General features: G+C 46.4%; 12 protein-coding genes across 13 annotated transcripts; 3 read left to right on the forward strand and 9 right to left on the reverse strand.

Annotated features, from left to right (window-relative positions):
• Positions 1-18: 18 nt before the first annotated feature.
• Positions 19-5029, reverse strand: SPPG_08893 (uncharacterized protein; the record flags this gene model as incomplete). Its single annotated transcript, XM_016757041.1, has 7 exons — positions 4929-5029; positions 3494-4868; positions 3169-3429; positions 2659-2931; positions 1126-2588; positions 580-1048; positions 19-499 (listed from the first exon to the last, which is right to left on the reverse strand). The coding sequence occupies exons 1-7, from the start codon at positions 4930-4932 to the stop codon at positions 19-21; spliced, it is 4326 nt and encodes a 1441-aa protein (XP_016611535.1). The 5' UTR covers positions 4933-5029.
• A 134-nt stretch (positions 5030-5163) lies between these two features.
• On the forward strand, positions 5164-6054 carry SPPG_00981 (DNA-directed RNA polymerase I core subunit RPA12). Its single transcript, XM_016749305.1, has 4 exons — positions 5164-5330; positions 5393-5526; positions 5610-5719; positions 5784-6054. Exons 1-4 carry the CDS (start codon positions 5180-5182, stop codon positions 5806-5808), a joined length of 420 nt encoding a protein of 139 aa, XP_016611536.1. The 5' UTR covers positions 5164-5179; the 3' UTR covers positions 5809-6054.
• Positions 6055-6198: 144 nt separating this feature from the next.
• On the reverse strand, positions 6199-8416 carry SPPG_00982 (uncharacterized protein; the record flags this gene model as incomplete). The annotated part of the gene is made up of 8 exons (XM_016749306.1): positions 6199-6225; positions 6290-6526; positions 6587-6868; positions 6940-7349; positions 7412-8046; positions 8106-8174; positions 8239-8308; positions 8383-8416. 8 exons carry the CDS (start codon positions 8414-8416, stop codon positions 6199-6201), a joined length of 1764 nt encoding a protein of 587 aa, XP_016611537.1.
• Positions 8417-8689: 273 nt separating this feature from the next.
• SPPG_00983 (4-aminobutyrate transaminase) lies at positions 8690-10371 on the reverse strand (the record flags this gene model as incomplete). The annotated part of the gene is made up of 7 exons (XM_016749307.1): positions 8690-8987; positions 9049-9146; positions 9207-9430; positions 9501-9687; positions 9745-9828; positions 9890-10128; positions 10200-10371. 7 exons carry the CDS (start codon positions 10369-10371, stop codon positions 8690-8692), a joined length of 1302 nt encoding a protein of 433 aa, XP_016611538.1.
• Positions 10372-10511: 140 nt separating this feature from the next.
• On the reverse strand, positions 10512-13326 carry SPPG_00984 (proteasome regulatory particle lid subunit RPN3). The gene is made up of 14 exons (XM_016749308.1): positions 13194-13326; positions 12913-13084; positions 12598-12788; positions 12401-12538; positions 12198-12334; positions 12086-12140; positions 11890-12025; positions 11725-11831; positions 11550-11664; positions 11394-11487; positions 11198-11327; positions 11079-11141; positions 10924-11016; positions 10512-10860 (listed from the first exon to the last, which is right to left on the reverse strand). The coding sequence occupies exons 2-14, from the start codon at positions 13061-13063 to the stop codon at positions 10723-10725; spliced, it is 1548 nt and encodes a 515-aa protein (XP_016611539.1). The 5' UTR covers positions 13064-13084; positions 13194-13326; the 3' UTR covers positions 10512-10722.
• A 99-nt stretch (positions 13327-13425) lies between these two features.
• SPPG_00985 (uncharacterized protein) lies at positions 13426-15780 on the reverse strand. The gene is made up of 14 exons (XM_016749309.1): positions 15517-15780; positions 15341-15450; positions 15177-15275; positions 15026-15116; positions 14903-14970; positions 14798-14842; positions 14683-14738; positions 14549-14623; positions 14409-14491; positions 14111-14352; positions 13986-14052; positions 13863-13921; positions 13672-13788; positions 13426-13614 (listed from the first exon to the last, which is right to left on the reverse strand). Exons 1-14 carry the CDS (start codon positions 15740-15742, stop codon positions 13498-13500), a joined length of 1455 nt encoding a protein of 484 aa, XP_016611540.1. The 5' UTR covers positions 15743-15780; the 3' UTR covers positions 13426-13497.
• A 450-nt stretch (positions 15781-16230) lies between these two features.
• On the reverse strand, positions 16231-17781 carry SPPG_00986 (uncharacterized protein; the record flags this gene model as incomplete). The annotated part of the gene is made up of 3 exons (XM_016749310.1): positions 16231-16631; positions 16712-17591; positions 17710-17781. The coding sequence occupies 3 exons, from the start codon at positions 17779-17781 to the stop codon at positions 16231-16233; spliced, it is 1353 nt and encodes a 450-aa protein (XP_016611541.1).
• A 176-nt stretch (positions 17782-17957) lies between these two features.
• SPPG_00987 (uncharacterized protein) lies at positions 17958-21578 on the reverse strand (the record flags this gene model as incomplete). Its single annotated transcript, XM_016749311.1, has 8 exons — positions 17958-18116; positions 18180-18602; positions 18674-19042; positions 19113-19596; positions 19661-20970; positions 21030-21197; positions 21265-21507; positions 21573-21578. The coding sequence occupies 8 exons, from the start codon at positions 21576-21578 to the stop codon at positions 17958-17960; spliced, it is 3162 nt and encodes a 1053-aa protein (XP_016611542.1).
• An 850-nt stretch (positions 21579-22428) lies between these two features.
• Positions 22429-24365, reverse strand: SPPG_08894 (uncharacterized protein). The gene is made up of 5 exons (XM_016757042.1): positions 24306-24365; positions 23719-24145; positions 23396-23656; positions 23325-23336; positions 22429-23231 (listed from the first exon to the last, which is right to left on the reverse strand). Exon 5 carries the CDS (start codon positions 22892-22894, stop codon positions 22559-22561), a length of 336 nt encoding a protein of 111 aa, XP_016611543.1. The 5' UTR covers positions 22895-23231; positions 23325-23336; positions 23396-23656; positions 23719-24145; positions 24306-24365; the 3' UTR covers positions 22429-22558.
• Positions 23696-24281, forward strand: SPPG_00988 (uncharacterized protein; the record flags this gene model as incomplete). The annotated part of the gene is made up of 3 exons (XM_016749312.1): positions 23696-23810; positions 23870-24017; positions 24074-24281. The coding sequence occupies 3 exons, from the start codon at positions 23696-23698 to the stop codon at positions 24279-24281; spliced, it is 471 nt and encodes a 156-aa protein (XP_016611544.1).
• Positions 24366-24451: 86 nt separating the features above from the next.
• Positions 24452-26098, forward strand: SPPG_00989. Of its 2 annotated transcripts, XM_016749314.1 has the most exons (8): positions 24452-24619; positions 24684-24765; positions 24829-24897; positions 24979-25068; positions 25133-25353; positions 25419-25723; positions 25804-25972; positions 26027-26098. In XM_016749314.1, the coding sequence occupies exons 1-7, from the start codon at positions 24503-24505 to the stop codon at positions 25955-25957; spliced, it is 1038 nt and encodes a 345-aa protein (XP_016611546.1). In that variant the 5' UTR covers positions 24452-24502; the 3' UTR covers positions 25958-25972; positions 26027-26098. The 2 variants fall into 2 exon arrangements, with proteins under 2 accessions (XP_016611546.1, XP_016611545.1); XM_016749313.1 differs by lacking the exon at positions 26027-26098 and having other exon boundaries at positions 25804-26019.
• SPPG_00990 (uncharacterized protein) lies at positions 25873-27272 on the reverse strand. Its single transcript, XM_016749315.1, has 6 exons — positions 27036-27272; positions 26832-26975; positions 26696-26769; positions 26514-26639; positions 26319-26446; positions 25873-26254 (listed from the first exon to the last, which is right to left on the reverse strand). The coding sequence occupies exons 1-6, from the start codon at positions 27146-27148 to the stop codon at positions 26141-26143; spliced, it is 699 nt and encodes a 232-aa protein (XP_016611547.1). The 5' UTR covers positions 27149-27272; the 3' UTR covers positions 25873-26140.
• Between the last annotated feature and the right edge of the window lie 133 nt (positions 27273-27405).

Here is a 27405-nt window from a genome sequence, read left to right on the forward strand (position 1 = left end):
ACCTACTACACTCCTTAGTTACATCTTATAGTAGTGCCTACTAGCTTTACTAGTTATGATTGGTACAAGTATCGCAGAACCAATGAATTGATGTAGAAATCTTCCAGTATAGACTATAAATATACTCTTGTATCTCATCTGCGTATGCTGAGGATGCTCCTTGACATGTCGTAAGAAGTGACGGATTTTCTTGATTATCGGCTTCTTCAACGCGAAAGGTGTAGGCGTTGGGCTAATTGAAACTGATCCCAGTGACGCTCCCGATGACATTCTCGACGATACGGTAGGGGAAGATGGATATGGAGATCCGGACGTGCTTGAAAAGGTAGTGGATGACGAAGTAGCGAATGCTTCCAGTTGGGACAAATACGTATTTGCCGTATCAAAATTGTTGTAATATTGTGAATACATCTTCAGGAATGGTGCAATGGCCAAGAAGACAGACCCGATGGGCTGCGATTGTTGATTGCTCTTTTTTATCAAGTCCGGTAAGAGATGGCTATTGCACAGAATAAATCGAACGGAGGATCGTCAGTGACAACGCAAGATTCATCTCGCGCGATAATACAGGTGACTTACTCCCGATGGATCATCAGAATGCTTTTTACGTTGCCGAAGAGCGCATCCATGTCCCTTTGACTCAGCCATTGTTCTTTTTGCATCCTATTCATATACAACTCCACAAGATTTTGTAACTCTCGAACATAGGTCTTCTCCGTCGCCACCATTTCACCAATAACTCGGGCTCTTCTCTCCAGGGACGTCGTGGATGGGGGTTTCACAGAAGGCACCTGCTCGTCAGCCAATGAAGAGAACGACGAGGTATATGGTTGAGTCTCTTGAACTTGATGGTGAGCTGAGTTGGGATCAAGGTCATGGACGTCCCGGAGAAAGGAAAGCAGCCGCTGAAGTGCCTTCTCCGAGTGACCCTCGCATCGTAGCCGTATCGGTCGTGCAAACTCCTCAATCAAGCTATACGAAAGCTCAGTACTTAGTCGGGAACCGAAACGGGCCGGGGGAAGGTACTCAGAATACCCTGATGATATGGCTGCAAAAAATCGGTTAGCGCCATGGGGCCAACATGTGTTAACACAGACTCAGCAAACGTATGATGGTAATACTTACAGCTGTCTGTAACGCTCCTGATCAGTGGATACGCTTCAGGCGATGCGCTAAGGTCGCCAGTTCGTTTCGCCCATCCGACTCCGCTATCCGCACTTGGAAGCCTCTTCCTGGTATCAGCATCATCGCCTTCGCGATCCCCCTCTTCGCCTAATTGGCTGGTACTTTTATTTGATAATAGACTTCCATAGCTTAGACGGTCCCCCTTTTCAGCGTTCATTGCATAAATTCTTCGTAGCATTCTTTCAGCTTCCGCGGCTCGATCAGATGTATTTGCCTCCATGACAGCTTTCGCTGCATCAACATCGACATTCAGCAAAGTTTGGACGATACCCCTGGCGAAAGTTGGCTCCAGGGGATTGTCCATCAGAAATAGGCCTTTCAAAGTCCTATGCAGAAGTCCTAGAGACGGCGGTAAGAATCGGAGGTGATTATGTGACAAATCGACACATTCCAGAGACTCGGTATGCTTGAATAGCGAAAAGGGTAGATTTGTGATTCGATTTCTGCTCAAGTCCAAAACCTCCAACTTTCTCAACTTTCCTATGCCATGGCCTACATCGAAAATCGCATTCTCTGCTAGGTAGAGCTCTCGAAGTTGACATAGATTCGCTATGTCGTTTGGAATCCGTTCAAGTTGGTTTCCTGTTAGATTCAAGACCAGTAGTTTCGGCATCTCATTGAAAATAATTGTGGGAAACTCGATCAAGCGGTTTCGATCGAGATAGAGATGCGTCAGATTTGCAAGATTGACTTGGACGGTAGAGGGAAATCCAGCCAACTCTTTCCTCGACAGGTCAAGGAAATATGACGTGATATCAAATTCACCTGCAAGAATGGGCAATCGAAGGAACCCAAACTCGCCATCTGTCATACTGTCCGTATCCAGATCCGCAAGGATGGTTGGCAGAACGTCCCCGTGCGCTAACCGAATAGTGTCGGCAGATATTCTGGTTCTTAACGGTGGCTTTGCGTCATCCCCTTCCGGGGGAGGCGCGGAAGTTGATCGCGGAAGGGGCACAAAGGGAGGACGCATTGGTGGATATCGCAGGGGATGGGGACCATTTGGGTATCGTTTGAGTAGTAACATGTCGGGTCCGGGTTGAGAATGTCGAGCAGCAGTTCCTCGAATAGGCTTTGGGCTTAAGGGTTGCGAGAAGTAGTCTTCCTCGTCTGGAGATTGTGAATTTCCAGCCGGAGACTGGACAACATTGATTGCGCTATACTCGCCGCCAGTCACCTCATTTTGAGGCGCTTCAGATGACAAATAAGAACTCAACAATGGATTATGAACTGAAGCAGGTACTTCTGGTAGCACCCAACTTGCTCGTCCATTCTGCATCCCAGTACTAGAGGGCACTCGTGTCAAGCCGGATCCGCCAAGTTTTGGCGACGAACGCTGGTTCTCCTCAAGAACCTGAGATAGCCCGCTGTTATTGCTGGTATCAGACCACCGATTGAGTTGCCTTCAAGTATGAGGCATTGCCGTCAGACGAGATGTACTTGGCACGGGTATGAACTTTACCTATCACTTACCGCTTTAAATCATGAATGGTTTGATCCTTCTCCACGATCGTTGCACCTATCTCAGCCAAGCGCCTTCTTGCGTCTTCCACTTCCTTCTGTAATCCATCGCGGGCAGCGGACAAATCATCGTAGCGGGTACCCATCGTCGCCAATTCAGTGCGCAATACATTTAACTGCTGCATGTACATCGACCCATCGTTTATCGTCATCGATGTCATACCCTGTTCGGATTGTGGTGACGAATCCTCTCTGTTTCCGGTACCGGCTTGTTTTGCCACGAGACTTCACAAAATGTCATTGAGAATGCACAATATAGAGAGCGTTCTGTATACACCAATCACCAACCTTTCCAGCTCCAAAATACGGTCTTCTAGTTTTACAATCTTTACGGCTCGCTCTTCGCTGATTTGATTGGGTGAAATAGTATCCTCATTGGTCTGTGAATCCTCCAGCTGCCGCCGAAGTTGTTCCACTTGCTCTGTTTTCAGCGCCATTTCTTCACGCGCGGTTTGTAGTAACCTTTCCAGCTCCAAAATACGTTCTTCTAGTTTTACAATCTTTACGGCTCTTTCTTCGCTGATTTGATTGAGTGAAATAGTATCCTCATTGGTCTGTGAATCTTCCAGTTGCCGCCGAAGTTGTTCCACTTCCTCGGTTTTCAGCGCCGTTTCTTCACGCGCGATTTGTAGTTCCCTTTCCCATTGCTGACGATGAAGTTGTGTTTGCTCCTCAATCTGTTCGATATGATGCAAGAACTCGTCCTTTTGCTTTGCTAGAGTGCTACACATAAAATAGCACAATTAGTAAAATAATCACTCTTGCCAGCTTCAATCTCCTGCCATACTTTTCTAATCTACTAATTTCAGTATCTTTTTGCTCTGCAAGATCTACCGTCCTGGCCGATTCCACCTCCATGCTGGATTTCAATGCCTTCTGCAGCTCCTCAACTTGTTGTTCCAATTGCTGGGCTCGTCGGCTGGCCTCTCTTTCCCGACTCTCTACTCGTTTTAATTCCCGTGCGAGTTCCTGTCGATTTCGTTCCTGTCCGTCTCGTTGGGCGAGTGCACTAACTAGCTCTCCGCGTAGGGTATCAAGCTCCTGCTTTGCAGCATCAAAGCGTTGCGTAGTGTCGCGAAGATTCCGGCTTAGTGTCTCGAACTCCTCAAACTGCAATGTTGTCTTGCTTGCGTTTCCTGCCATATCCTGAAGTTGCTTCATCAGCTCGTCTCTCACTGACGCTAAAACCTCCCGTTGAAGGACAGCCTCCGCCAATTCTCCCTCTTGCAACTCGGCATCATGCTTGGTTTTCTCGAGAAGTGCCTCCAGCTGTGCAACACGTTGTCGAAGAGTTTCGTTGTCATGGCTTATCTCAGTAAGATGATCCTCAATCTTGCCATTTCCTACAGGTGTCGTTGTTATCGGCGACTGTGATGGTGGTTTCCGTATCCTTGTTGCCGGTTTCGCAGGAGAGCTTTGACCGGATTCTTGAGGACCAGCAAATATGGCCGCAATTGCCTGAACACGGCCGCGTCCGCTAGGCCGAGTGGGAGATGTGGATGGAGATATCCTGCGGCCGGGAGGAGGAGTGGACGATGTTACTCTTGTGGATGACGTTTTTGCTCCCGCTTTTCGTCCTATACTAGAAGCTGGAGCTGCTTTAGATGGGCCTCCATCTACGGAAGCTTTGGAGGCCTCGCTGTCCGCTCGACTTCGGGCTTCTGCCCTCTTATTTACTCCGACACTCGTCCCGCCATTGGTCGCTTTTTTCTCCTTTGTAGAATTTGGGTTCGGTGTCGAAGGACGTCTCTCCCTCGCACTTGGCGGAGGCGGACTTTTGGTAACCAGACCATCACCATTCATAGGTGTCGGCCGCCGAACTGTTCCTCCCGCATCGTTCCCCCGTCTCTTGCCATGCTTTGGCGTACCATGCCTTGATAAATACTCTTCTACCTCGCGCTGCTTTCGTGGTGACCTACATAGCTCGCTTAAGAACGCATAGTGTCCAGCACAAATCCGCTCTTCGTCTTTGACACCCTTAAGTTCGGCAAAAATGCGATCTAGCTGACGAGCTTCCGCTTTATCCTTCAACGCTCTCCAGACCCGCCCTTTCGGAACCCCAAGCGCCTGACAAGGTTTGGCACTAAACTCCTTAAATGGGGTTGCCGTCACATCTATCCCTTTAAAGGGACAGACAAAGCTAACATTGCTTATTTCGCCAACTGTAGAACACATCATCAGGGTAATGTCTCATAGTCACAAATGACCTCATTCAATCCTACCCATTCAGGATCTGCTTCCACCTGCACATTTGGAACGTATGGGTGGTAGAAGGGATCTTCGTGGTAGCAAGGCGAAAAAGCCAATGCAGAGTGCACTATCCAGCGGCGTCGTGTTCAATGCCAAAAGATACGCTTTGAAGGACTGTCTCAGTCAGATGCTGTGCCATTGAATGGAGGCACAGCTGACACAGTCATGTAAAAGTTGCAAACAAAAACCGTTGGGAATCTGCGACCCAAAACTTTTTGCACTCATGGCCCCCACAACAACACGAACGTCAAAGCAAAAGAAGCAAGCGCACTCGCTTATCTTCTGTCCGGACTGTGGGTCTCTTTTAGATCCTCCGTCCGGCGCTGAAGACAATGTGGCATGCGGCATTTGCGGGGGAGTGGTGGTCTCAGAAGGTAGGAGAATATATGTGCGGGTCAAGGTCCAACTATCATTCTGATCTCTTTGCGACAATCAGCATTCGAATCTGTGGAAGTTGTGACCAAAAGTAGACCTGGAGCTTTCCCAGACCGTCCTCAAATTGAAACGACCGAGGATACAGAGACAACCGAAGGAGGACGAACAAGTCAACATCTCAGGGATGGTGCAACGGTGGGTTTCGCTTCACGGTTTTCAGCAGATTGATAGATTGAAGGCCAATTTATCTAACTCGCTTTTTCTGTTTCTTCCTCTAGATCAAAGAAAAGTGTCCAAAGTGCGACGCCCCGGAAATGGTCTTCCACACTGCTCAGTTGCGATCTGCTGATGAAGGTCAAACCGTATTTTACAGTTGTGTCAAGTGCGGGTAAGTAATCATGTTTTGGCAGTGACCGCTAGTCAAGGGAGTACTTAGAGAGTGTCCGCTGCAGATACAAATACAGCATCAACTCATAGTCAAGATTCTACCATAATTACTCACCGAACCGATGTTCCGTACCTTACGATGCGAGAGGACGACAGCCCTGCGATCAGCAAGCAGGAGCCGAAATCGCTAAAACTCATCCCCCACCCACCCACGTACCGATTTATTCGGTCTGTATCATAGGCAACAACATATGCATTTCTCTATACTCTGCAAATATAAAATTCTATTTAGAGAAGTCGAGGATGAGGGTCAGCCATGAATTTTAAGCCATTATCGATACCCTATCTGTGCAAACCAGCGTTTCTAAGTATGATCCCAAGCGGCGCGAGGATTTCCTATATATATGTATCCCCGTAATGATCCATCCACGATCAAGGACACCACCATCTAAGTTGCCAGAGCCACCATGCATGATCTGTCTATGGCTTGACGCCTAGCTTTGCCAGCTGGTAGACGACAGGAAAGTGAGCAAGAAGGAATTTTGACAGACAAAAAATCATCGAAATTCACCTGTTTCCTTATGACCTCGATTTCCTCCTTCAATGCAGCCTCCCCTCCAGCCTTCTTGATCTGAGTGAGCTCCACTTTCTCTCCTGCTTGAATTTTCGCTTTAATGTCAGCGATTTGCTTGAGCTTCTTGTTCAAAGTTTTATGTTTCTTTTCCAGATCGGCAGCTTGACCTGGCACTGGTACATATGCCGGAGCTTCGGCTGGGCTATCCGGAGCTGATGAACTGCCATCTCCTTCCTACATGACCTGCTTTCAGAGGTGTTTATCACAAACTATGAAGACGATGGAACAACCTACCTTCTTCTTGGCCTCCCGCTTCTTTTTGTTTTTAAGAGCGGCGCGTGACAATGTTTTATCCTCCGCAGTCTGCCCTGGGACTGGTGTATGATTGCGCACAGCACCATCTGCAATGACATCTCTTTGCTTGAAGATAGATGGCGTCGCAGAACCTCGAGCTCCAGGTGGTCTGTACACTCCAACAGGTTTCGCAGGCGTGGGAGCGGCAAGATTCGATTGAGGCGGAGGAGACAGAGACCGAATATCTGGCCAGTTTTCTGGGCGACTGGAGCGCCATTTGGCCTATGTAATATATGTATTTTTTAGCATGCATAGCGCATAGCGTCATCCAGTGTTGCGATATACTGGCGTACCTGATACATCTCTTTCACCTCGATTGCATGCACGAGAGCCCCAGTGTAATGCCAGATCTTGATGCCATTATCAACCTTCAGGCGCTTGTATAACGTGGAAGTCATTATATGTTTGCCATTGGGACACCAGTCGCAGCTTGATGAGTTCGGAGCGTGGATGGTGGCCAGCTTTTTGAAGGATTTGCGGTCCCAAACGTCCACATCACCAGCAAGATTCCCAAATCCCCCGATGAACAAAAGTCGTCCATGAGCATTGAAGCGCACAGTATTGCGGGCAGCTGCTCCAAACTCATAGATCGGGCTTGCACGATGATCAAACAGGGTGGCCTTCGCGGGCATCGAACCGTAAACCACGACAAACTCTTTTGAGTTCGGGCTCCAAGCGACGTCATGGATGGGTCCAGGTTTATCTGTTTCCATCGAGGGTGTTAAAATTCCGAAAGCCTTAGGTGCAATACAATTATAAGCCTACCTAGTTCTACTCGACAATCAAAATTGCCAGTAATAGATAAATAGTAGAGATTGGTCTCTCCGTAGTACGACTGGCCGGTTTTATCTACGTCAGTATGAGTAAATATCAAGACGTTTGTGCCGAGCGAGTTCCAGTGGAATTGAACGCTATCCGCACGATAGAACGACTTTTGCGTTAATGGCGTGTTCAAGTTCGTCACGTCGTATAATCGAACAGCCGCTGGCTGCCCCTTCTTTTCTGGAACGAACGCAGCGACCGTAACACGCTTGCCCGGAGATAACGAAAAGTCCGCCACGCCCTCGACCCGCAATCGAGTGCTCACACCCTTTGCAAAGTCTTTTGGATTGAAGAACTGTACTTCATTCGTAACAAGTCGTGCGCAGTACGTTTCTTCCTCAGTCCAGTCCACGTTCCAACCAGTTTGATTTTTTTGCGTGAATGCAATCTGCTGCTCTCCTGTTGCAACGTCCCAAATGATAAGGTTCTTGTGCGGGTTGGAGTCGGAATCGGCTCCTTTTACGAAGCGTTCCCATGTCGAAAGAAAGGTACCACGAGGAGAGAACTCCACTTCGATGACATTTTTTTGTGGAATCTCTTGAACTTTTTCGTGAGTGGACGCGTCATAGATCTGTACTCTGCACCGCGAAACTGTGAGATTTTCTGATCACCACCGTCTAGGTGGAAACAAACGTACCGGTCCTGTAGTACCCACGCAAGGTACCTTCCTTCGGGGCTGTACTCAAACACTCGAATATCTTCCGTGCTAAACGGTTGCAGCGCATCAAGGGCATGGCCCCATGGTAAACATGTTTCAGTTGCCGACTCACCTTGTGAATCCTTCGACTGTCTTGTTCTCCGGAGGACCATTTGCAATAACAATACCATTGTTGCCTCGGTCTGGAAGCACCAAAGAAACCGTCAAGTTACTGTAGTAGCATCAAACTTTGCCTTTGGCCAAATATTTCACTTACATGCAAACTGCGGAATTGGCGGTGAACTGGTCATGGCTACGAAAATCAGATGCTTCAAACGGACTTGTAAAACGTCTTTGTTGCGCAAAGCTGGGACGACGTGGAACTGGGACTGACGTTAACGATCCGGTTGAGGGCGGGCTTATGGACTAATTATTCGGCAGCAAGAGTCCATCCAGCAGCGTCTGCGACTTTTGAACAGAGCGATGTATCACGTGATATTAGCTAACTAAACACACCTCTGGTGCAATGCTATCTACAGCAACGTCCTCGAATTCCCGCCAAGCATATATAACATCCCAGTATTTCAGAGTTTCCCTGCAGCTTCCTCAAAGCTTCTCTTAAATATCTCCAATCCTAATCTCATTTCATTCTCCGATATAGTCAACGGAGGAATAAATCTCAACGTCTCGAATACCGAGGTGGTGAGGATAATCATACCGTTGCGTATGCAGGCTTGCTGTACTTGACTGGCAAAGTTTGCTGGGGCAGCTTCGGAGAACTCGAGGGCAATCATTAGACCTAATCCTCTGATATCCCCAATCAATGGTGCAAGCTTTGGGTGCTGTCGTAGCTCTTCTAGGCCGGCAGTGAGCTGGGCGCCTCTGAAATGTGCAATTATTCGTTATATGTCAGCCTAGAATAAATCCACGAGTACACTATTACCTGGCATTGACATTGTCCAATATCCTCTCTTCTTGCATCACATCTGCGCATGCAACACCTGCCGCGCATGCGACCGCATTTCCAGAGTATGTGCCTCCCTACGAGACAACTATAGTTAAATCGTTGGAAATTCAATCGATAGCCCCGCTCATGCTTACCATACTCCCTGGAGTTTGGGTATCCATCAAATCCTTTCGACTAACAATAGCGCTCAAAGGATATCCATTTGCAATTCCCTTTGCCATCACCATGATATCGGGACGCACACCGGAATGTTCAACTGCAAAGTATTTTCCAGTTCTACCAAATCCCGATTGGACCTCGTCAGCTATAAGCAGAATCTTATTCTCCTCGCATATGTCCTGGAGTCGCTCAAAATACGCTATGGTTGGAGGTTATTGAGATGTATAGCATATTTCGATGTAGAGAAGGCATACAAGCGCGGGTGTTACCTTTAGGCACAGGCACATAGCCTCCTTCACCAAGAACAGGTTCAATGATCAATGCCGCGGTATCTCCAGGTGCTGACTGTTGTTTCAATAGGATCTTTAACTGTTGGATAGCGTCGTCGCAGCATTCTTCCAACGACATATTGCGATGATGGTAATGGTATGGAAACGGGACTGCAAATACTCCTGGCTACAATCACAAAAGTCATCGATAGCCGCCTGTAATTGAACATTCTGCCACTCTTACCATCAACGGACCAAATCCCGCCGAATAAATCGTCTTGCTCCGGGACATGGCCATGGTCGCAACAGTTCTTCCATGAAATGCTCCCTAAGTCCACACACATTTACAACCCGCATTATGATTCATATCGCGAATGCGGATATCATACCTGCATGACAATAATGTTTTGCTTCTTCGTTGCATGCCTAGCAAGCTTGATAGACGCCTCAACCGCTTCCGAACCAGAGTTTACAAAAATAAACGTGTCCAAAGACTTATGCGGCATAACAGGTAGAAGCTTCTCCATTAATGTAATTTGTGGATGGTGATAACCCAGGTTGCATTGCGCGTGAACGAGTTGCCCACATTGCTTTTGAGCCGCTTTCGTCACTGCTGGATGACAATGACCTGATATACAAGCAAGCCATTCTTACCAATGATGCACAGAGAACAATGCACAAGACGACGCAATTTCATACCCAGATTCGTTACCCCAATTCCACATGTAAAGTCAAGAAACTTTTGCCCGTCGGTGCTGTAGAGCCAGGAACCTTGACCTCGCTCCCATACCAATTCAGTTATTCGGGAAACTCCCTTCCCTAGTCGCCGGCGGCCTATAGCTGCCAAATCTGCTGCAGATTTCAGTGACATTTCTGTTGAATACTGGCAGTAGGTCGAAGCTTGCCAGTAGCTGGCCAGATGGCGAGCTGATGCGTCATCAACCACGTCATCTTCCAACGACGCGTCGTGCACTGCACGTATTTGCCAACAGAGCAGGTTTGCAGCAGGTTGTCAAAAGTAGACAATGGACGTCTTCTATACGAGAATTGCAGAAGCCCTCGAGCATTCCTCACAAAAATAATTACTGGGTAACGCACCCTCGTATCGTGTCCAGCAAAACAGCAGGTATCTCTTTAAATCTAACTAATGAGCTCCGAGGGCATCATAGTCATATTCCTCACACAACACACAGAAAGTCTGATAACAAGCTACATCTTCAAATCACCAGTCTTCCCCCATATCCTCGTCATCCCCAATCTCCCCATCCACAATCTCCTTTGCTAATTTCCGCTCTTCTTCACGAAGGGCTGTCGCATTGGCGAGCTCCTTCCTGTGAATGTCTAGTGGGAAGCGGAGGGCCTAGGGATCACACATTCATAAGTACGGAATAACAAGCCACTTGAACATGTCAACAAGAATTACCTTCACGCTCTCGTTATGCAGGTTCAGACAGAAGCTAATACGTTGGTGGAACGCATTTTGGGGTTCATTGGTGGAATAGATATCAACGTTTTCCTAAGCAGCGCATCAGGATTTAGTGCTTTTCACACCGCAAACGGAAATGACACTGTAAATACCTTTGACTTCATGAAGCCCTTCTCGTGATCAATCGTGGCATCTATGACACCATCTCGAATAGCCTACACTGCGTGCGTTAGTGGATCGTTCATGCCAACATCTGCTGAGAAGTATGCACCTTTGCAACAATGTACTCAGCGTCTTCCTCGCTGTCCAACTGCAGCTTGAGGCATATGTCTCGCAAGGAGATACGAGAGTATGACAAGCTAATCATGCGAACACCAGTTTTGATGACGTTATGGCGGAGACTGCACAGGAGTATATGCCGAAAATTAGATGCACCACAAAACAATGCAATCCAGTATCAGACGTACCGAAGAATCAAAGTGAAAGTTTTGTCCGCCCTGAAGGTGGCACCGTGCTGAGCTAGAGTCTCTTGGAACTTTGCCAAATCTCCAATTCGCACAGCTGTCGAAAGCGCGAATGTTTGAGCGCTGCACACTGAGAACCGCAAAAGAAGTTACCCCTACCTTGGGTAATTTGCAAATATGGTACGAGGGACTTCCTCAACATTGGCTGCCTGAATATTGCCCGGTCGGGGATTTCTCCCATAAGTAGCTGCACAATGATAGCCAGCTTATTCACCTGGAAAAGGAACGACATCGTCAGCCACAGACATAGTATGAAAATCGAATGGAGCATTACCGCCTGCTGAAAGCCGGCGCTGGCGACACTTTGTGGCGCTTTCCGAACGGCTTGTAACAGATGTCTGTGGGAAGCTGTGTAGTCCAGCTGGATCGCTTTGATACGTCCTATTCCGGTACAATTATCAGATTGGTCAAAGAAAAGCACAGTCAATGCCATACTAACCCAAATAATACATATGTCGCGCCATCTGGTTGTTGGATGCATTTTCAGGAAATGTAGCCTTTGATACAAGCTTATCCGCTTGATCATAGAGGTTGAACATTAGGTAGTTGCGAAGCAGGAGGTTCAATATTGTAGCCTGAACAATGCAGGAAAATAAGTCTTGTTGAAGTTGAGGAGATTAGGGGACGGACAATACCTGTGTATCATCGTCATGGCGAAGAGTCGCAGTTCGCTGTGCCGCAAGAAGCACACTATAAATGATGTTTAGTCAGCTGGCCACGCAGGAACATTGAATTCTTGACACTCACGGCCTTGCTTCGGCAAGCTTGTCAGCCAGCTCATAAAAGCGAGCAAAGTAGAAATATAAGCGTCCGGCTAATTGATCCAAGGTGCGACGGTTGAGAGCCTGGACTTTATCCACCAATTCTATCACTAGTTGCATGCCCTAAACGAATAGATCCAATATCAACACCAATCATGATGGCATGGTGGGCATGAAGACCACACCAACCTGTTGGTAATCTTTCTGATCGTGAAGATAAAGAAGGACTAGATAGCTGAGGTAAACTTCATGTTCAGGAAGAAATCCTCTGCCATCTTTTGCATCGCTCTTTTGCTCCCCCTGATCCACATCCATCTCGTCAGACGCCTGATTGAAAGCCTTAAGACATAGGTATCATAAGGATTATTCACAAGATAAAACCATACCTTGCCAACGCGTTTGAGGAGGGCATCTTTTGCCGCGTGATCTTTGGGAAAGTAAATATTGATCGCTTGCGTCAAGATTTCTGGAGTCAGCCTTTTGCGGATCGATGCTGTTGTGCGGAGAGCGCGGGTAGTAAACCGCGCTTCGAGGGTGGCTACAGCGCGCTCCAGCAAATTGATGTTCTGTTTTATGTCTAAGGCACGCATTCATTAGAAATTATCAATACATGATGACCAAGGAGAATATCATCTTCAGTGGAGGCACCGCTCGGCGGGACAGCAATGACATCTCCAAGTTGAAGCTGCTTAAACACTCACCAGCAAGAACCGCCGCGACATTATCCGCCTTCTTCTCCTCCTCGGTCTTTTCCACATCCATGGGTACAGGAGCCTCCTTGTCCGTGTCCTGAGGCTTTTTACCCGACTCTGCAGACTCTTTCTTTGCTTTAGACGAACGCGTTTCCACCATGATTGCGTTTATGGGTATAGGCTACGTGAATACATTACAAGAGTGGTTGCGGAGGAGCCGTCGATTAATACCATGACACGGAGATCCACGATGGGGAGCAACGGCACGTTTACGCTAATGCAAAACTTACGTCGCGTTCGGAATTGAGTCTTTGGAAAGTGAGGCAAGGTACGTGCCGGATAAAGCGTTCGGAGTCAGCGTGATGTAAAAGCTGCACTTGGAAGTGATGTATGGGCACCAGGCGTGTTCTGGGTTATCTGCCCAACGTAAAGGATGCGAGTTGCAAGTAACCACGTCAGACGCTCCAGCAGATCCCGTGATACTCATCTGATCCAGTCTTCAAATTTGGAACCAGCTTTGGATATTGGACTTAGGAAAAAGATTTATTTAAAAGACTTCAAAAGCAGGGAAACTAATTACAGTATTTAAAATAATTATTGTACAGGATGCGGACGTAGCCAGATTTTAATCGTGCCTTGTTTGTCTGTGGTAACAACAGAATCATCGCGAAACGTTACAGAGTTCAAGGGATCATTGTGGATGCTTTTGGACTAGCCATGAAAGTGAGCCACAGGCTACGTTCAGATAATTCGCATGTCAGCACATACCATAAATGGAGGCATGGATACAACTTCGCTGCGGGATAGTACAGGGTGTACAGAATCAGGTCGATCAGAGCGTCGTTCCTGCAGATCTTGCCGCGATCGTCTCATGGTCGACGTAGACTATCAAACAAAGCAAACAAATAATGACAACCTGGTACATGAATGACCGTCTCAACGTCCCCAAGCTCACTCACCATCTTTGGTCGATGTAGTGTTGGGAGGGCAAAATCCCACAAGCATATCCGTGTATCGTCTGGTAGGTGAAACGGTTTCTCAGTCTCAAAGTAGGTGCATTCCAAGCAGATACAAATACATACCTCCGACGCTAGCAAATCGATAACTTCTGTCAGTGCACAGATGTGGGTCGAATGCAACGCTTGTTACCTGCAAAAAAAGAGAATGAGAAAAAGAGTGACAGTCGGCATGACAGAGCTATACGCACCCATGAAGAGTGTCCAAGGCATCGTGCTACAATTCCCTTGCGAAATTGCCAGATGGTGACCAAATCATCTTGTCCTCCGGTAAGAATATATTTTCCATCTGGCGAGAAGGCAACGCATGTGAAGCCCCCAAAGTAGCTTTTGTATGTGTCAAGAAGCTTTTCATGGCGATGATCTACTATCCGTAGGCATCCGTCCATGGAAGTGACTGCCGCATGTTGAATGTCTGGCGAGAATGCTATGGCTGTCGACTCACTGATTAGCAGTGACTGACTATAAGAAACCAGTAAGCTGATTTACCAGTTATTGCCTTCTTTCCCATTTGCCACCATGAACACGGATTCGTCTTGGGTGCTTTTGGGGGCTTATTTACAGTGAATAGTCTACGTATTGAATTTCAGTCGGTCGTTCTTTGGATCATCAAATAGATTGACACTTACGAGTCATCGTCCGTTGCAGTTGGTCCCACTGTACTGCTACTAGGGTCATCTTTTTCTCGGTCGAATATTATCACTCTTCAAGTGGGTCAGATATTGCCTTGTTGATCTCATATCCAAACAAAATTCACTTATACCTGCCGTCTTCAAAACCGGCTATAAAGAAATTCTCGTCGTCTCTTGTGCCACGGGGCTTCAGTGGCGCCACGTGAGCAGTCGAAAGCAGCGGTGAAGTTAAGGATGTACACCTACAGGCATCCATTTTATGCAGGTCACAGCCGATTTATTGATGATTCCCTGATATATGTCAGATTCAGGGCATGTACAAAAGATTTTCCGTATCAAGTCTTTGCCTACCTGTTTGTTTAACCTTGCAAATTTCCCAGATATTGGAGAATACCACAAAATGTCGCCCGTGCTAAATCCTATCCTCAAACATTGAGCATTCTGACGAACGTGGATAATCCAGATAGTACACACCAATGACAGTGTCGATGTTATCGCGCGTCAGCATACTAATGTCAAAACAAGTAACATATGCATCTCGAAAATGGATGTACGATAAAGGTTCCTGTCGATGACAGTGATGATGAGTGTCACGACAGACTATAAGCTACAATGTGAGCACAACCTTTTGTTTACAGGGATAGTCTGCCCAAATCAAACTCTTTCCGACATTGAAGAGCATATACGATGATTCCGTCGGCCGATAGGAGAGGATCTTTGCCAACTGCAGGGTGCCTCGATCAATTACAATGCGAACTTTCCAAGTTATTCGACAAAATGGAGATCTACCTGCTCATTGGCGACGACTTTGGAAACAAAGCTCGCGGGCTTTGTCACCGATGATTTTGCTTTTTTGACCTTCCCCTTGTCCTTGTTAATAAATGAAAAGCTACCTTTATCTAAAAGCGCGCAACGTATATAAGCGGTTGATAACTCTCTTTAGCTGCAATTTCGGCGCTGCGTACCATCCCCGCTTACAGGAACTTCCACAAATCGGGCAGGTTGTTGGGTGCTGTCCACCGGATCGGTGGGACCTGTTGTCGCATTGGTAGTCTTTGTTGTTACAGTGCATACATGTGTACCGATGGAGGGATTAGGCTGGAGATCTAGGCGGAGTTCATTGCATAGTGTAAAGTAACCCTCCGGACTGCTGAAAAAGGTGACGGGTTCAGGTTGGGGCAATTGCGACATGACGCGGTAGCATTCATGGCCAACGCGAATTTGAAGTTCAAACACACTATTGGGATTTCAGATATCACTTTGCTCGCCCAATTGATGGTTGAAATGCATGAATTCGGATATAGCCATCATCTAGACGGTTTGTTCAGTTCTTCCCGTTTGTTTATCCACAGTTTGCGCATTAATGCATAGCTTAACCCGCGAACGAGGATTGCAGACTTATTAAAAGCAAAGCTTTACTCGCTGCACTTCAGAGCGCCGAGTCGTAGCGTATTTTTACCTTGTAAGCTACGCGAAGAAGAGTTAAATAAAAAGCCATATCCTGGTTGCGATGTCATTGTTGACCATGGAATCTTTTAAATCTCTACCAGTCTCTATTTATACAAAAAAAAGTTTGTACGATATCAGTGAGTCTCACTGACAGGTTTCAACAAATTGTACAGACCATCACGCACACCCAAAAAACCCCTTTTCTCTATACATTGGCCCTATCCAGTTCCTCAAAAGTCATTTCCCTGCAGTAAGAGCTGCCTCAATTGTTCCACGTACATTGTCAACGCCTGCTTTAGTGGGCTCATATGCTTCATTAAAGCTGGAACAAGTTCCACCCCAAACGCCAGACTTTCCTGCTCGACCATCCGCGTGATATCTTCCGCGGCTTGAGATGAGAGTACGTTCCCTTTAGCCCCTCCTAGCAACATTTCCGCCAAAACGCGTAGGTGTCGTGCTGTGGGTGCAGTGCATTGAGGTCGGTCCTCGGCGTAGTCACCTATAGCAATTAAAACTTCGGCTTTCTCGATTTCTTTATTGTATGTGGTTTGGAGGGTCCGTAGTGCTTGGGTGTGGTTGGAAGGAATTCCTGATGCCATGTCGTGCATGTCAAGGAATATTAACTTCAGATCTGCAATTTTAGAAATTCAGAAGTGAATAAACAAATGGAAAAAGCCATAATAAAAGTAGATTGAACATGATCACACGCACCTTCGATATGAAGAGCAAACTTTTTCAGATTGACCACATCACCCCGAATATGCTTTTGAAGATTCTGAACAGAATCCGGGATATCCAAATCATCCTTTTCACCAACATCAAAATCATCATCCCAGCTCTCCAATTTGATTCCCTCATCTTCTTCTTCTTCTTCTGCTCCCACCATTCCACCACGCCCAAGTCTACGCTCCGCTTTTGCCTTTACGGAAGGTACAAACCACTCATCTGTAGGGTCGTCTTCTAAGAGCATGCTCTCATCATACATTTTTAGCAGGCCGGTAGGTGCAGATTGGATTCGACGGGGAGATATGTTGCGGTCTGAGGATTTGCGAGTCAATGGATTCTTGCTGTTGTCTTGGGTATTGGCATGTATTGGACCAGATGTCGGATTTTCATCAGCTAGTATATGCCCCAGGTTGGCCAATGGTGCATGCCGGACATCCGTGAACCCAAACTCTACATCAAAATCCAAATCCACGTCGTTATCTTCGACTGGAACACCCGAGAATTTGCATTCACCCGTGATGTCCGCCCGTTCTGTACTGCTTACTATTTTATCGGCGCTTGAACGAGTCTCAACATGTTGGGGACGAAAATTATCACTTGTAGGCGTCGGCTGCTTTACCGGACCCCGCGTAGGTATCCGCCGCTCTATCATAACGGGCGGTTCACGCTGGGCATTACTTTTCACCGCGGCCAATGCAGCAGTATCTGTACTGAGTACACTCATACTCTGCGCTCGACGTGACGCGGACAATGCTCGCGGCTTCAAAGGGCCGTCATTTTTCGATCGGGGGCGAAGGTGGACCTGTATTGCGGAGAAGAAGGACGGGACAGAAGGTGTTGCTAGCGTTCCTGATGCAAGAACAAGCTGCCAAAAGGAGAGGCGAGGGACAACTTTAGTCAGATCGTACAGATTAGAATGAAATATCTCATACACTTTTTGATGGCTTGCAGCGGGTTGACTATACCGAACGTCGGATACTTACTGCATTGATGGATTTTTTAGCCTTCTGGCTCTTGGAATTCTTGCCACCATTCTTTTTGCTGCCCAACGCCATTTTCTCTATACACTGATATTGTATGCTAAAATACAGCTTTTGCCCAGTTACTCCGACAAAGGACGCGAAACATTAAATCTTACGTCAGCCGCGACACACATCAAATATGGGGGCAAGGGAAGCGTAATAGTACAAAAAGTTAACAAACAAAATGAAACTACCTACAGATAACTATCCTATGTAACGTTATATCGGAAGACATTGTTTACGATAATAGCATCGGCGCCATGCTCCTCTTGTATTCGGACATTAGGAGGACTATCGTTGGCGGATCCACAGGTTGCCAAGATGAGCCCGCTCTCTTTTATCGTATTGATCAAGATGGGCACTTGGACCTGTAAATGAAGTGGTTGTTAGCAAAATGGCGAGTTGGAATTTTTTGATCAACTGATGCCCACCAATGGCGTTGCCTCGCAAACGACCCCGAGTAGATTACTGGATTTGGCGAATCGAATAGCCTCTTTTATCGATGTGCAGCGCATGTCCGTTTCTACCGTTTCGGTTCTTTCATCCTGCGTGCTTCGTAATGGCGAAGATATTCCAGTCTTTGTGTCTTCCAGGTCTATCCCATCCATTCCAAAACCGCACCGAGTTCCAAAGAAGACGCCATAATTCGGCTGCTTCCAGTTTATGGCCGTGCAAATAGACGGGTTGAACGACATGAAAATGATGGATCGATGGGCAACTTGGTCATACACAATTTGGAGGACAGCGTCGACGAATGTGTTAATATCGGGAAGGTTTGTCAGATTGCAGACGGATCGCTCGGATGATGTCGGGTACTTTAGGACAATGCTAACTCCAACTGAAGGAGGCAAGGTCTGAGGATAGCCAATTTAGTTACTCAAGTATTACGTTTTGCGCAAAGAAAAGTTGTTTCCCGGGTACTCACCATAAGAAGTTCGCGAAGGCTAAAGAACGAATCGTATACCAGCTTTGCCAAATCGCCAGTTGGTAGTCGTTGTGATTGGCTAAGGGCGTACGTTGGGCTCAGCATCGTGTCTATAGAAACAGTGGACGTTGGGCTGTGTATGTCCGCTGCACCACCAGATCCTTTTGCTCGGTTAAACAGGGCCCGAGCTTGCGAGAATGATACATTGGATACTCCGAGATCGACATCCTTGAGGGGCAAATGCCATTTCGGATATATAACCGGTACACCGTCTTTTGTTAGCTGAACGATCACCTGTATATACTCTTCCGCCAAGGAGGAGGCGGTGATGAAGGAATGCACGCCTTCGGTTTTATTCCCGCCAACAACCTGAAAGATGCGAAAATTGGTTAAAAACCTTTTGACACGAAATCGATTGTCGCAAGGATGCAATGCAAACCTTTGTAGTTTTCCAATAAGTTTCGACTTTTCCGCCAATTGACAGGCTTGGATGCGCAAATGGTTTAACCACAGCAAAGTCAAACGATAATTCTCCCACAACCCTTAAATGGGAATCGAAAAGCGGGCATATGCATGGCTCACTTTCTCCAGCGCCATTCCAACTTTTGAGAATCGTCATGGCTAATTGGGAGGGTAGGACAACACCACGTCCTATGGGCTTTGTTCCAAACGTTGGAAATACATCGAATTGCAAGGAAAAATTGGCAAGGTCCTCAACCAGAAAGGTGTAGACTTCTAGGTCGTCTTGAAGGGGTAGTATCACACTGTAAGGAATGCCCACCTCTGGCTTGCTACTGATCACCATTTTCAACGACGAAAGAGGTTGAGATCCGAATAATGAGATGGGCGACTTTTGTGATCCGGCTTGTGTATTTCGAAACGTTACTTGAATATAATGCTTCTTGTCCAGGAACGCGTGGCCACTATAGAAACATTCAGATATTAGCCTCCATTTCGGGTCTCTACTTGACGTCGAGTAACACTCACTAGATTCGGAAAGGAATGATAGGGGGTGGTAAGGACAAATCAGGGAGCGCGTCGATATCCATGTCTTCGGGATTACTCTCTTCAGAGAACAAACCGCTCGGAGCCATGGGTTTAATCCCTACATCTTGGGCCAGTACTAATTCTTGAGATATAGGTGACTCTACACCTTGCAACTCAAGCAATCGGGCTACCCGAATATGACCTCGATATAATGCATACGTCCACGGCAACCAGTTACTTTCATCTTTGATATTGATCCGACAACCTGCTTTAAGGAGAACTTTTGCGCATTCCAAATGACCTTCTGACGCAGCGTAAAAAATGGGCGTCCAACCGTTGAGATTGTCTGGCGCATTAACATCTGCGCCATGGTTGATGAGCATTTGCGAAATGTCAAAGTGGCCCTCCCGCGACGTCAAATGCAACGGAAACAGGCCCTCTGAATTGGCTGTCAACCGTGCACCTTTACTCAGTAGTAGCATCGCAATGTCTTTCTGGCCGTGTTGACACGCGAGATTCAGCGGGATTGGTGCCGTGGCAGAATGTGGCTCAACTACCGCCCCATGGTCGATTAAAATTTCAACACACTTTGTGTGGCCGCCGGTTATCGAATAAATTAAGGGTGTGCATCCGTCATGATCGATCGCGTGGACCTTGGCACCCGATGAAAGAAGATATAGCGCACAATCAGGCCGACCGTACATTGCCGCATAGTGAAGAGCTGTTCGTCCATATACATCCGTTGCCTCCACATTAGCGCCATGGCGGACACATTCCCGCATCACCTCCTGACGTCCGGCAATTGATGTTTCGTGCAAAGATGTGCGACCGCTAATATCATCGACAAAATTGCAATCAACCTCGCCCGTTGCAAACAGCACATCCAGACATTCCGTATTGGATTCTACACAGAAACGGAGAAAGCTTCTGCTCAAAATCTCTCGATCTTCCACTCCCTGCCCCGTAGCACGAACATCCCGAGATCTCTTTGACAGAAATTCTTGTACCCCTAAAACATTATTCGCTTTTAGAGCTCCTGTGAGCTCGCTTTCTACGTCACCGTGCGTTTCGCCTGTTACCGCCTCCCGAATATTCGCAATGGGATCTACATCCTCTTTGCTAAGCAGGTTTTCAAGTTCTGCCAAGTGCGTAGTCGCCTGATCTGTAAGTTCTGCGAGTACATCGTTGTTGAAGCAGGGCTGGATTTCAATCTGTCGTGATAGATACAGCTCTTTTGTTGACGACTTTGATCGTTTATCCCATTTCTTCAGGATCTTACGAAAACCTGTTGCATTCACCTCGACAAATTTCTTTTTACATCTTGCTGTTAGTGGATGAGATATATCAGATGGGAAACATACTAGCGTACCTGCAGTTTAGTGAGATCCCGCTGAAATTGCAAAAATCCTTCCTTGAGCGTCGGGAGGGATGCGCTGACTTGCCGGCTCTTTCCACTCTGCCATATTCGTTTCTTGTCTATCAGCGAGCGGAGACGAACTTTTAGATCAGCTTCCTTTTGCAAGTAAAAGGCGTTGACCTGCAGAGGAAAGTATTGTCAACAGAATTGCCAATGGTTGGCATCACAAGTAGTAGAGTCGAGATACCTTTTCCAACTCTCGTTCAAGCTTGAAGAAGAAGGCAGTCTTTAGCGCCTGATATTCTTCTGAATGCTTGTCATCCGCTACTCCGAAAGAGACGCCTGGCGGGTTATTCGCCGCTAACGTTGTAAATGTCGCGTGGGGATCATTGGAGCTTTGGAGAGAGTTGATAATCTTCTTCAAGCCTTTATAGTTCAGGTATTGAGGACCAGCCCAATCCGTCTGTTGGGCTTGAATGTACTTTCCGAACTACGTATAGAGGGAATATTTACACTCGGAATATCGACGAAACTCACAACGCACACAAATCAAACCTTCATGCACCGTGTTTATTTCCCCCAAAACCACCAAGTAGCGTACCAAGACTTGCGTGGCGTCAAGGCCTCCACACTAGAGGCTGCTTGAAGCACTTTCTGGTTCAGATTTTGAAGCAAATGGTTTTCAGATCCGACCAGGAAAAAGCAAAGGCGAATCTTGGGCAGGTCGAACAGTATCCTCAAAGTGGTGGATCCAGCCGGCTAAGGCTTCAACCATCCAAATTGATTAATAAATAAATCCACAATATAATGACACTTACTCCATTCGACTGCTTACCCAGTCAGCGTCTCTGCTGAATGCACGCGGTCTCCCAGCCAATTTGTCTGCGCAAACGTTTACAACGGCCGAGCAATTCCCTTGTTGAGCCGTTTTATCCCGTGGATGGTCTGACGATCAGTGGTCGTCCAAATGGCCCAACGACACCAGACGGCGGACATCTCCAACTGCGAGCGATGGGATGGAATATTCAAAATAGGGCAGGTTCCGATGGCAACTATTATGGAACAAAGAGTTTTCTTGTTCCTGCTCAATATCGGAACATTGTTAGGCCTGTAAAATGATCTTTCTGCAACGGAGTTGGTTGAGTTCAACTTGCCCGCAAATGCCGATTCCAATGCCACGGCAAGGTTTCTTCTAGGGCACGTGACCGTCGCCTGACTAAGCCACACACTTGTTCATCTCCGACTGTTACGTACGTGGGAGTAGAGCGACTACCCGCGAGAGATGGACAGAAGCGTGATCTGATGTTGCACTGATACTCGCCAAAGTTGCGCTTTATCGCTCTATAAAGGGGCAATATAGTAGGATTCAATGAGTATGATAGGACTTAATCCTTCTTACGGAATCGATTGAGCAGCAGCGATTAGTTGTTGCGTTATATTAACATCAAGTAACATTTTTGAGTGCTATTAATGCTGCAGCTGGGGACGTAGAATTTGTTATCTAACTGCCAATCCTTGCAGGTTACATACAGAGTGCACTGTTACGTAATGATATCACGGAGAGGGTGACGGTTTTTTGGCAGATGAGGAATGGCGGGTAGATCAATTCTTCCATCCTCAAAAGCAGGAACCCTCAAATCATACGGGTTGCGCTGGATATTATATACTATCGTGGACAAATCCAGATAGCAGACAAGCTCACCAGCAGGTAGGCTCTTTGTGTAGAGCGTGGGCATAAAGCGGGCTCCACATTCTACTTCAGACCTTAAAAATCCCTTGTCGAAGGATTCGTTGGATGCCGCAGAAAACCCGATTTTGAGCGGATGTTCCGAAAAGTCCTCACAGAGTCCAATATGCCATCTGCCTGATGCATCCATCTTCGTGTCCTTTGTAATCTTCTTGTAAATGTTTCCGCTGAGAATCCGCTTCTCTATTTCATCGCTCCCTTCACGAAAAGGGAATAGTTCTCAAAAAGTCCAATATGCCACCTGCCAGATGCATCCATTTTTGTGTCCTTTGTAATCTTCAATGTTTCCGTCCAATTGCGTATTTGCTAATCATTGGGCGTCCAGACCTGGGCGTTCCTCTCGTTGTACGAAAGTGAGGTCAATCTGTCATCAGCACGCAAGAGTCCACGGGGAGTGCAGGGAACCCTTTTTGCCAAAACGAGTGAGATGGAAAGGGGGGGAGATGGAAAGACGTGTTCCGCGTGTCCTGTGTGTTTATAATTGTAATGAAATCATACAAAATTAATAATAAGAAATGCGATTGAGAATAACAAATAATCCATAACAATAACATTCTTACCAATATTCATCCCTAGAAGCAATATGTTAGCCATCTTAATAGGAAATGTCATGAATCCATTCCATACTAACCAGCAGTCCAAGTCCGTGTGTCACGTCAAAGACAAGACACCCCTCGCAAAGGTTGGACCATCATAGTATAGGTCTTGTAATAACGAGTTGTTGTTGTTGTTGTAATAGAGAAAAAGAAAAGTGCCTCTCTTTCTTTCTTTCTTTCTTTCTTTCTTTCTCCTTGTTGCAGAAAGAAAAAGATGAAAGTATTCCCACGTGCAAGTAGAGGATTCTTTTATATAAAGCATTGGGTCAAGTTCCCCCCGGTCAGCTTGCTGTAGCCTACATTTGAATTTATTGTTAAAAACAAATCATTCAACCATGTACGTAAACAAACGACGCACCTTTGAGAAAGTACCCAACAATGCCGAGTCGGAGGCATACTTTGTGGAAGTTGTTGGGATTAATCCCAACGTTGGCGGCAAATTCACGTCGCGTGAGTTTGAATAGTCAATGCTCTTGGAGTCTACTTGCCTATTCTCACAGCATTCATAGCACGTAGAGGATGGACAACTTGCGAGGCTTTTGACCCGGACACCGGGGTTAAGTGCTCTGTGGAAGCCCGTAGGCCCTCTACAGAACGCTTTGCCCTTTGTGCGCGGCACATCGTGGAAGAGAGGTCTCACCACCTCTTGCTCGTGAGGTAGATAATATCAGTAGTCCAATGAATGGATTTTATGTAGCTGACCTTGTCTTTAGGGAGTGGCTCTCCACATACCCGTTTCCTGAAGGGAGCGATGAAAATGAGAAGCGGATTCTCACCGGAAACATCTACAAGAAGATTACAAAGATGGATGCATCAGACAGGTGGCATACTGGGCTTCGTAATGACTTGGTGGATGCTTGGCTTGAGATGCACCCTTTGTCTGAGCTCCTTGACCTCATCTCAGCTTATGATAATGAATAGACCTCATTTCTAATAAATAAATACCTCATATTCGCTTCTTTCTTGTCCAAAAATATATCCGACTCTACTCAATGCAAATGCTTCATGTCCTGTTTTCCCAATAGCTTCCCTCGGCCGATCCAGTTCAAGTCGCGCTCTGTCGTGTTACATAAGCATTTGTCCGACCAAAGATTCAGTTTGTTGGGAATTTACACCGTCGTCGACCAGCGAACTTGCAAAAGATGGCAGCAACCGCCCACCCATCCCATATCGTTGCCGACTACTACAAAACCCTCGGAGTCGACAGATCCGTGGATGATGCTGGCATCAAGAAAGCTTATCGTAAACTTGCGTTAAAGGTGTGTGGAGGAACTGCCTACCAACGGCTATCGTCAACGACTTTCAATTAATTGGCCTGCCCAGTATCATCCCGAAAAAAACATTTCTCCAGAGGCCATTCAACAGTTTCTGGCGATTGGTGAAGCCTATGATGTTCTACACGATGGTGAGAGATGGTGGTTGGTTGTTAGGAATGCAGTGCAGTTTCTCATGGGACGCCCTTTAATAGCCAAAAAGCGTGCAATATATGATCAGTATGGACCCAACGGACTGAAAAATGGGGTTCCAGCTAGAGAAGGTAAGAAAGAATACGATCACTTTGAGTGCCTCGCTTGGGTTGGCCAATCTACGACCGATGCTGATCGTTTCTTTCTCGCAGGTTTCGAGGGATTTCCTGGAGGATATCAATATCATGGCAACCCAGAGGAAACGTTTGCCCAGTTTTTTGGAGGGAAGAATCCGTTTGCTGGTACGTTGAGAGCTTATATAGTGTACCATCACTGTTCATACTAATAGCCATCCAATATTGCCAGATTTCTTTGCAGTCCACACAGGAGTGCCTGGACCATCACAGGATCCCACCGCCTCTACATTCGGTCCCAGATTTGGTGGCCTTCATGGCATGAACCGTCCCGCAGATCAAGCAAATCCTCTCACTGGCCCAGTACAAGACCCACCTGTCGAGCATGACCTTGAACTAACATTGGAAGAGTTATATTTGGGGACAGTGAAAAAAATGAAGATTTCCCGAAAGGTATATATTATTTCTCAACCAATTTCGCTTATCCGCACTGCTTCTCATTTTACGCATAAACACAGGTCCTAAACGACGACAACACAACCACAAGCTCAGTGGAAAAGCTTCTCACCATAGACGTCCGTAAAGGATGGCGTTCAGGGACTAGAATTACCTTCCCACGAGAAGGCGATCAAGGACCAAACAAAATCCCTGCAGATATCGTGTTTATCGTCAAAGAGGCCCCTCATGAGCGGTTTATTCGACAAGCAAATGATTTGATCTTCAAGGCGGATATTCCATTGTATAAAGCCCTCACTGGATCCATTGTGGAAATCAAAACCCTCGATGGACGGATTTTGAAAATCCCAGTCAATGATATCGTGCAGTACGTGAATGTGACCTTTTGCTGGCAATGTCTTTATAGTAGCTCATCGACTGACGAAATTTGGGATCCATTTTTTTTAGCCCGGATTATACAAAGCAAGTTCCAAATGAAGGCATGCCTCTTTCCAAGAACCCCGACAGCCGTGGAAAATTACTGATTAAATTCAACCTTAAATTTCCTACATATCTCAACGAAGATCAAAAGAAGCTGCTAAGGGAAGCATTAGCCGTATAAAGATTCAGTAATTGTGTAAATATAATGTACTCTCCCATGAAGCTTCTCGGTTTATTTACTCGTTCATAGCCCTTCCATAGCTCTTAACTACGTCCGTCGCCTAGGACAAGTTCAACTAGAACAAGTACCAAAATCGCATATAATACACTCCTTGTCATTTGGCAATCGGCTATTTACAGATATCTAACTGACGAGGATCGGTCGCACCGCCAACGTCGTACACACTATCAAAATGACAAAATCTATCAGTAAAGCAATGGCACAGCCGTACTCAATGGATGATGGCGTCAAGAGCGTCTAGGTAATGGAAAAAATGATATTAGTCAAGATATCCCGTCATCGAACGTTCTCATGTACACACCCCATATGATGCTGCATAGTGAGAGATCATCACGAAACCAAACGGTAGCCATTGCCCACGGTACCAGCCATCGAATGCAACCATATTCCAGACACTATGAAGAAATATAAATAGGCAGGTCGTCAATGCTGGGATGATAAATGATAAGTACATGCTTTTGAGACGTATGTCGACGACAAGTTGAGGTTTACATACCTCCCACAAAAAACACATCCATTCCAGGACATGAATTGCAAGCAAGTATAGCTGGGCCAGCCGATTCAGCCAATTGTGATAAATACAACGTCAACCCGCTCATGATTCCAAATCCCAATCCAGTCACTGTTATAGAAAATCAGAATATCGGTATCAAAAGTTATCATGCACAAGTGACATACCAAAGGCATTGGCAGGTCGGTTTAATGGAGAGTTTGGAGTCTTTGCAATGATATTTAGACCCTTCTCGGCTTTACTGTAGACAAAAATCAGTTTTCAGAAACAATTCAAAATCGTTTTCTACAATGGTTACCATACCTCATGAGTTTGAAGAATAGGAATCTAAACAGCTCTTGTAATGTAACAGCGACAAATATGGTACCGACAGGAACATTTTGTAAAGGTTTGATAAGATACCAAAATACAGAAGAAAAAAGGATGGACAAGAGCCAGAAAAATGCACTGTACAAGGTCCCAGTCAGTTTATCAACATTGTGTGCCCAATATCATGTTTTTACGTACCTTGTCATGAGAAGAATAACAAGCTGAGCATTCCTTGCTACATACAGTAGAAAAACTGCAAGGGCTGGACCGTAGGCTGTTAACGCATTACCAAAAAAGCTAATAAGCGTCATGGAGAGAAAATGGTTTGTTGAGATCGCGGCAGAGAGTCTGGTGCTTGGTCATTTTGTGGTTTTGTAAGCCGCGTACTGTACGGCTTTGTGTTTTCTTGGTTTCTATTTCTTTAATCTGTTTTTCTACATTCTCTGCATTCATGCAATAAACATTGACATTCCACCTCCTCCCAACGAACCATTGATGCACCCACCTCTCCCCATTACACCATGCCCCAAGAACCCACACCCCATACCATAAAACGTAACTCCATATC

This window comes from Spizellomyces punctatus (assembly GCF_000182565.1).
Source record: "Spizellomyces punctatus DAOM BR117 chromosome Unknown supercont1.2, whole genome shotgun sequence".
Classification (NCBI taxonomy): domain Eukaryota; kingdom Fungi; phylum Chytridiomycota; class Chytridiomycetes; order Spizellomycetales; family Spizellomycetaceae; genus Spizellomyces; species Spizellomyces punctatus.

Bases quoted from the DNA above. Each gene is read 5' to 3' on its own strand.
- SPPG_00981 (XM_016749305.1), top strand. From the start codon at position 5,180: ATGGCCCCCACAACAACACGAACGTCAAAGCAAAAGAAGCAAGCGCAC. The intron at 5,331-5,392 runs GTAGGAGAATAT...TGCGACAATCAG, and splicing joins GGGAGTGGTGGTCTCAGAAG to CATTCGAATCTGTGGAAGTT. The intron at 5,527-5,609 runs GTGGGTTTCGCT...TTCTTCCTCTAG, and splicing joins ATCTCAGGGATGGTGCAACG to ATCAAAGAAAAGTGTCCAAA.
- SPPG_00984 (XM_016749308.1), bottom strand. From the start codon at position 13,063: ATGGTGGAAACGCGTTCGTCTAAAGCAAAGAAAGAGTCTGCAGAGTCG. The intron at 12,539-12,597 runs GTATGGTTTTAT...GCTTTCAATCAG, and splicing joins TCCTCAAACGCGTTGGCAAG to GCGTCTGACGAGATGGATGT. The intron at 11,488-11,549 runs GTAGGGGTAACT...CGCTTTCGACAG, and splicing joins ATATTTGCAAATTACCCAAG to CTGTGCGAATTGGAGATTTG.
- SPPG_00985 (XM_016749309.1), bottom strand. From the start codon at position 15,742: ATGTCGCAATTGCCCCAACCTGAACCCGTCACCTTTTTCAGCAGTCCG. The intron at 15,117-15,176 runs GTTGTGCTCACA...TGTCATCGACAG, and splicing joins ACTATCCCTGTAAACAAAAG to GAACCTTTATCGTACATCCA. The intron at 14,739-14,797 runs GTAGGTGTACAT...GCGCCACTGAAG, and splicing joins CCTGCATAAAATGGATGCCT to CCCCGTGGCACAAGAGACGA.
- SPPG_08894 (XM_016757042.1), bottom strand. From the start codon at position 22,894: ATGGATGCATCAGGCAGATGGCATATTGGACTCTGTGAGGACTTTTCG.
- SPPG_00989 (XM_016749314.1), top strand. From the start codon at position 24,503: ATGGCAGCAACCGCCCACCCATCCCATATCGTTGCCGACTACTACAAA. The intron at 24,620-24,683 runs GTGTGTGGAGGA...TGGCCTGCCCAG, and splicing joins ATCGTAAACTTGCGTTAAAG to TATCATCCCGAAAAAAACAT. The intron at 24,898-24,978 runs GTAAGAAAGAAT...TCTTTCTCGCAG, and splicing joins TGGGGTTCCAGCTAGAGAAG to GTTTCGAGGGATTTCCTGGA.
- SPPG_00990 (XM_016749315.1), bottom strand. From the start codon at position 27,148: ATGACGCTTATTAGCTTTTTTGGTAATGCGTTAACAGCCTACGGTCCA. The intron at 26,976-27,035 runs GTACGTAAAAAC...GACCTTGTACAG, and splicing joins GTTATTCTTCTCATGACAAG to TGCATTTTTCTGGCTCTTGT. The intron at 26,640-26,695 runs GTATGTCACTTG...TTTCTATAACAG, and splicing joins CCGACCTGCCAATGCCTTTG to TGACTGGATTGGGATTTGGA.